Consider the following 6,827-nt stretch of genomic DNA (forward strand, 5'->3'; position numbering starts at 1 on the left):
ACAGAGGGCATCCCCCACCACGACTGGAGGAAAGCAGCTCACCTGCTCTGACGTAAATGCTCTTTCAATGGCACAAATCAAAACCAGACAGGCAGTAAGGCCCGACGGCGGTGAAAGGACACTAGGACAAGTAGCCAGGCTGCAGGCCAGGACAAACTGAACTCAGTCCAGCCTCGCTGGCTCGAGCATCAACTGCGAAGATACCGTGGTGCCAACTCGTTCGCATCATCACGGACCAGGACTGGTGAAGTGTTCAGGCACGTGGCCCACGACAAGCTTCGTGGCGCTGCAGTTCACTCCCTGCAGCAACCGAGCTGCGGTCGGACTGCGCGCAGCTTATTTCACGGTACACGTGTACGCCCGGAGGGAACCTGCTGCAGCGTGATTTCCTTGTAACAGGATTTCAGGCGACTTTCTTGCCTTGCAATGGAAGACAACTCTTTCTTCACCTGAATCAACGGTTACTTCAACAACCTAAAACCCTCAGAAAATCTAAGTTTCAGGGGAAAGAGGATTTTCTTCTTTTACTTCCTGTGGGTCACCTATCCTGCCAATCTTTGCAGAAGCCAATAAAGCTAAACCCACCTCCCTCTCCCCAGTGTTCTGATATTTTTTATGAGTACCAAAACCGATAAAGTCTTGTTTAAAAAACCCACACTTTCGTACTTCTAATCTTCGCAGTGAGTGACACAAAGAGGCAGAAGCCAACCCCTCCATTGGCAGCAGAGGAAAGCTTTCTGCAGGAAGCACGTTTTGAGGAGAAATGGCAGCACTGAGGACACGAGACCCTGAAAGTCACGGGGTAGAGAACGAGAGCACAGAAGGGTGTTACACACCCTACGGGTTGTTAGATGCTTGCCCTGCGTGCAACAGAAGGCACACAGTTAAACGAACGGCGGAGGAGACGGTAACAGACTTAACCAGATGGATTATGTGAAGTGTTAGAAAGGAGCAAGAGCTCCATTTCCTCCCCAGAATAGTCAGCTCTGAGAAGAAAAATGGAGAGGAGGTGAATGTGGTTGGCGTGGCAAGCAAAATGAACATTCTTACACATCAGTTTTGGACACACTGGAAAGTGAAATGTGTGCAAAGAGAAAAGGAAAGCATAGTTCATCAAGGGCGGGCTCAGAATGCCAGACAAAGTATTTGAAATTGTTGTCACGGTAAGACAGACAAGAACTTAAATACTTTCAATTCCTGCTTTCTGCCCTCATTTTTCCTTTAAAATAAAATTTTGAGTGCAACACCGAAAACAGGAGACAGCAGACAGAATCAAGTGAGAAAACAGAGCCTTCCCTTCCCCCTGGCTCCTGAATAAAAGCCCTTGGATATTTAAATGGATGTGCTGCCTTCCTGACTCCTTCATTCCTCTCCCTCTAACCTGATGTCTGTATGAGGATCATCCATTCCTCATCTCATCCTCTCTTTCTCACTCCTTCCCTAGCAGCTGGGGATCCCAGGGAAGAAGGAGAACACCTAAAGCATTCAAAAACATGCAGCCTCAAAGTCTACAGAAGCAATCCATCACTCCTGGTTTACTGACTTTTCTGGACACTGCTGTTTCTGTAGTCAGCACTGCCAAACAGAAGTGAGGTGTTCAGGCAGAGTTAGGAGGGACTAAGAAACTGGGGGAAAAAGCATCTGGAGAGGACAAAACCACTTCCTCCTCCCTTATTAATGTGGTTGTTTCTCCCCCTCCCCAGAGACCCACAAGTGGCCGAGCTACAGGGACTGAGATATTGCCAGTTTCAGTAGAAACAGGGATGGGAAAAATGAGATGCATATTTAATTATGAAGTCAGCAGAGTATATGCATTTCACACTTTAAATACAGGCTAGTTCTATACTAGGTTAATGTGTCAAAGCAGTGAAAAAACCCCACTCTCAAACATCTGTAAGGCTAGTCTGAATGTTCCCAGGGTTATTCTAATAAGAACAGTGATATTTATAGGCTGGGATGTCTGAGGAACATCTAAACTAGCTTTGCAAACATACCAACTTCAAGGAAACTGACTACTGATTTGAGGAAATAGATGACAAACCCTCCCCTGAACACTGTGTGTCTCCACAATCCAGAGAGATTCTCCAATCCTAACAGCTGTTCTACTGTACACCCACACGTTTAGCTACCAAGAGAAAAAACACCCCACTTGTAGAACAGTTTAAGCCAGCACTGGTGGTGTTAGTAAGCAAGCAATCTTGCTGTCAAAACATGTTAAAAATTTTCAAGCTGCATTCCTTAAAACCCTAGAATCAAAGCAGCAACAGATAAACTGAGCAAGGCTCAAACTGTGAATAACTGACTGTGACACACAGTGAGTATGAAGTGACATGCAAAGGAAAAAAAAAAGGAAGAAAACGAAAGAAGATACAAACTGAGATTTAGAGACCAGCTTTACGTCCATAGTTTGGATTCTTGAAATTGTTAATAGGGCTCTTGTATATTGGATTTTCTTGCTGAAGTAAAAGAAATGGTCAGTGTCGAATAATTCAACAGGAAAAAAAGAAAAGTAACATTCTCAACTATCACCAGAAAAATCATGCTATATATAAAGAAGTGTTAGCTTTTTTTTTTCAGCAAAGAATTAATTAATTGTCTCAAATGAAACCAAGACTTCCTAAGAGAATACTTTTAAAAAATCTCCTATCAAGCATATGTGGGTGTTGACTTCTGCACAAGTGTAGTGAAGGGTTTTTGATTAGCAGATTCCTAAAATTTCCCAGAGGCAGCAACCCTATAGCCTATGCAAGCCAGTAGACCATGGACTTGTTTTTCCTGCATACTTTTCTGCAGACAAGGGGCTGGGAAGATTTCAACAAACCAGCATCAGCCACGATTTTGTGACCAGTTACTGACATCTCCCAGCTAAACCTGTATGAATATTTACGAGATCTCTTCCATAAGCATAAAGTTTTCTCCTCCATTTTATACAAAAGTGACATAAACATTTTAGTAATATCTTACAAAGTGTGGTAGAACTGCAAAGCTGTACTGTTCTTCACCATCACATTTTCTCTCCAAAGTTTTATTTCAACTGAAGTTACTATTCATTTTTCTAACCCAAGACATACTTCTCAAAGAGGGCTGGGACTTTTTTGTTTGTTTGTTTGGGGTTTCTCGTGGTAACACGTGATAAAGTTGGTTTAATGAGGATATTTCTGTTCCTCCACAGGCCAAAAGGCAGTCTGAAAACAGTTACGGCACGTGAACAAAAATTTCTATTTTTCCTCAACTACTGTAGCTTTTATACAGGTAAAAGCCTCCTGACTTACCGTATCCCACTTGGCGTTCATCTTCTCCTTCTCAAATTTAGCAAATTCTCTTCTGTCATGAATGATCATTAGTAGTTTCCAAATCAATAATAATGCAAGTCCAATAAGAACAATTCCAGCAACCACACCAGCTACAATGGGAATGATGTCAGGGCCGCTGGGGCATTCTAGGCAAGAAAGCAAGGGAAGCATGATTTTACAAAATGGTAAAAATGCGTATCCAGATGTTTTTAACACTTTATTTTGTACTGAGGCCAGTATTTTGAATATCAGAGATATACCACTACTATTTTCCTATCAAATAATGGAAATTTTGGAATGTGTACATCCTGTGACATTCCATCTGATTTTATCCTTCTAATTTGTGTTTAATCTTAGCAATAGAACAATTCATGTCCTGATGATAAAGTCTACACGCTAAGCCCCTAAGCTATTCATCTGGAGTATCAGAGTAAAACAACCAGGAATTGTATTTTAAACATGCAAGAGCTCCAAGTCAAAGGCCGTGCTGGAGGGATACAGCAGCCAGAGTACAAATGCAGGTTAGCAAAGCAGTCCCCACACGCTCTTATCAACAGCCTTACAGGAGAGCCGTGTTCCTGTTTTTACCTCAGATGGCTGTTCTCTCTGTGCATTAGCTACTAACAATAACTAATAACTTTGATTCTGAGAGGGTTTTTTTTTTTAGGATATTTCCTCATCTTGGAAATTGATCTCTGCTGAAGTAACTTTTTTAAAAAAGGCACATCCTTGGATAAAAATATCACGTACTTTCAAAACAAGTGAATTGTGTTTGAAAAGAATAATATAGATGCAGAATGATTTAAGGTGATGGCATAGAAATCATAATCCTACAAAATAAAACCTAACTGTTCTATTAATACAAGATTCTCCATAATCACAAACTGAACCAGGGCTTTTGCAGAGCTCAATGCACAGACGGAAGGAGCCGGAAGCAAACAAATGCAGTTCTTGTGCACTGTCAATAGGAACACTGCTTCCCCGCAAAGTGCAGACTCTTAATCTGGGTAGCTGCCACTGCAGGACTGTGGGAAGTGGGAAGGGACACGACAGGAATTCCTTGGGACCCAGTAAGGAACAAGTGTCTGCTCCACTGAACACAGCTCTACTGAACGGAGCTGGTTTCTTCAGCATTTGTAAGCCACCAAACTGAGGTGGCTCCTGGTGCATGAAGGCTTGATTCAGCTCTTAACTAAGGCAACAGAAGTTTGTCCATGAAGAAAAAGGTCAGATCCCAAAAGTGCAGGGCACGTGCTGACTTGTCCTGAAAGAAGACATGGCTCAAAGTCTCCTTCTATACTTTGGACTACACTTTTAGAAAATGTAAAACATTATGAATGGAAGTGGTATTTATTTGTAAGAGTCACTAACCACTGATCTGTATTAAGTGATCATTGCCCAAATGATCAATTCTGAAAATTCCTGGAGAAGAATACAGCACTAAACCTTTCGACACACAAGGAAGATCTGTGTTTTGTATCAGGCTTACAAAAATCAAGAGATCACACGCTGCTAATGTAAAAAACCCAGAATTTTTACACTGTTAAATGCAACACCCAGTGATGCAAAACAATACTTTTGGTAAATAAAGTGTGAATTACTGATTGAGCTATAGAACTGTTCTCTTTTTTATATCAAAAGACTGAACAAAATCAAGAACAGTTGACTATTAAGGATTAACTAAGCAAAAGGCTTTCAGGTCTATTCTTGACGGTACCTCAGTTAAGTAAAAGCAAAGGCTCCCAGCATGAAATAATTTAAGCAGTTTGCAGCACAGTACACAATTCTGTGTTGGTTTTTTTTTGTGCAAGACTAGTCCCATATTATTAAAAATAAGAAAAAAAAAAAAAGCAACAAAACTCCAGAGACACTGTTGTTTCTAATCTGTAGCACAAGCCCAGACAAAAAAAAGATCATCAAAATTAAGGTATCTAGGACTTGCTACAGGACAGGCAAAATAACTTGTAAAGTACATCAAGTGGAAACACAAAATGCTTTAACAAATACACATATTTGATTAACTTTTTGGTTTTAAAAATAAAAACCTGTTTCTGTCAGTCTAAAGGTTTGAAAAAACTAGATCTAAAGACACTTAAGCTTTTCTAAAACCACTCAAGTTCCAGACATCCAGAACTCCCACCCAGGAATAGGTACTATTTCCAAATGCATCTAACTTGGGCAAATCAACCGTAACTACTCTGTAGTACGCCCCAGCATGAACTAACAACAAAGCCAAAGGGAGAGCAGGCAACATCATGTTCGTACCTGGGGTCTCTACCACGTGGACGTTGGCTTCACCATTTGAGTTGACAGAGTACGTGAAGTAGAACCAGCAGTCATCAACATCCTTCTCTTTGCAATGAGACAACGGATCAGGCTGCCCAGGCTGCGGCAACTTGTCTCGACTTTCTACCTGTGTCATGTTGAAATGCATACATTCCTGAGAACATGTTTCCTTCTTTTCTCCCTTGTCGAAAGCTCTGCATTGAACGCAGTCCCTGTGGAAGCACAAGTCAGAAGAAATGCTTTTTAATGTGCTCACAAAATATTCCTAGCATTTAACTGAAAGAAACATAAAGGAGAAAATGTGGGGGAAAAAGCCCAACAAAACCAACTCTTTTGCCATTAAGGCCAGGAAAAAATAAAGCAAGGCATGTGTGCTGGGTTCAGTCAGGAAAGAGTTAACTCTCTTTACCCTGGCTGCTAGGAAGCTGTTCCTGGATGCAGAGAGCAGCACTGATCAGTTCTTAGCTGGCGCTGGGGAATGTCTGCACCAGTTTGAAGGTCTTTTTCCCCTTCTGATCCTGCAGCTGCGTTCCCAGCTCTCGCGGTCTTGTTACAGGCAGTGCTGGGACACACAGTTCAGGCAGCTGACCCAAACTGACCAAGGGAGTATTTCATTCCATAGAACATCATGCTCGGGGCAGAGGTGAGGAGAGGGGAGCCATTACTCTCTCTCCCTTACTCTCTTGCTCCTTCGCTCCCGTGCACTTGCTGGCACTCTCCCTGACTCCTGCGTTAGCTGCTTTGCTAACTCCTGTGCTGGATCGTTTGTGAGGGAGTGGGTGGTTTTGTTTAGTTTTACCAGTTGTGCTATCGCTGATAGGGTCCGCTCGGAATCTGCTGCGGCAGCGCTCGGGCTGTGACTCTCAGGCTGCGATCACTCTCGGGCTCTCTGGGTCTGACTCTCACTACTCAGCACCTGGTTGTGCACTGATCAGCGGGTGATGAGCAACTGTATCATAATTGTATCATATTGCATCTTATGTTTTACTTTCTATTAACTACCTAGTAGTAGTAGTGTTTGTATATATTAATTTAGATTTAATTAGTAAACAGTTCTTATCTCAATTTTATGAGCTTCCTTATTTCTTTTTCCTCCAATTCTTCCCCTTCACTGGAGGAGGGGTGAGGGGATTTGGAGAGTGGCTCCATGGTATCTGGCTAGCCAGAGTTAAACCACAACAGCACGGCTTTTTAACCAATCAGAAAATGTATGTACTTCTGATGAACAAAAGTCCCCCTTAATAAATT

The 6,827-nt window shown here is 42.1% G+C and overlaps 1 protein-coding gene across 1 annotated transcript in view; it reads right to left on the bottom strand.

The window, feature by feature from the left end:
• Positions 1 to 3,199: 3,199 nt before the first annotated feature.
• Positions 3,200 to 6,827, bottom strand: part of ITGB1 (integrin, beta 1 (fibronectin receptor, beta polypeptide, antigen CD29 includes MDF2, MSK12)) — a 17,930-nt gene continuing 14,302 nt past the window's right edge. The window contains exons 13-14 of the mRNA XM_010156490.1: positions 5,559 to 5,791; positions 3,200 to 3,439 (exon numbers count right to left, since the gene is read on the bottom strand). Of these exons, the coding sequence (XP_010154792.1) occupies positions 3,219 to 3,439; positions 5,559 to 5,791 (454 nt within the window). The 3' untranslated portion in view covers positions 3,200 to 3,218. The remainder of the gene's footprint in view (positions 3,440 to 5,558; positions 5,792 to 6,827) is intronic.

This window comes from Eurypyga helias, unplaced genomic scaffold (genome assembly GCF_000690775.1).
Source record: "Eurypyga helias isolate BGI_N326 unplaced genomic scaffold, ASM69077v1 scaffold4238, whole genome shotgun sequence".
Lineage (NCBI taxonomy): Eukaryota > Metazoa > Chordata > Aves > Eurypygiformes > Eurypygidae > Eurypyga > Eurypyga helias.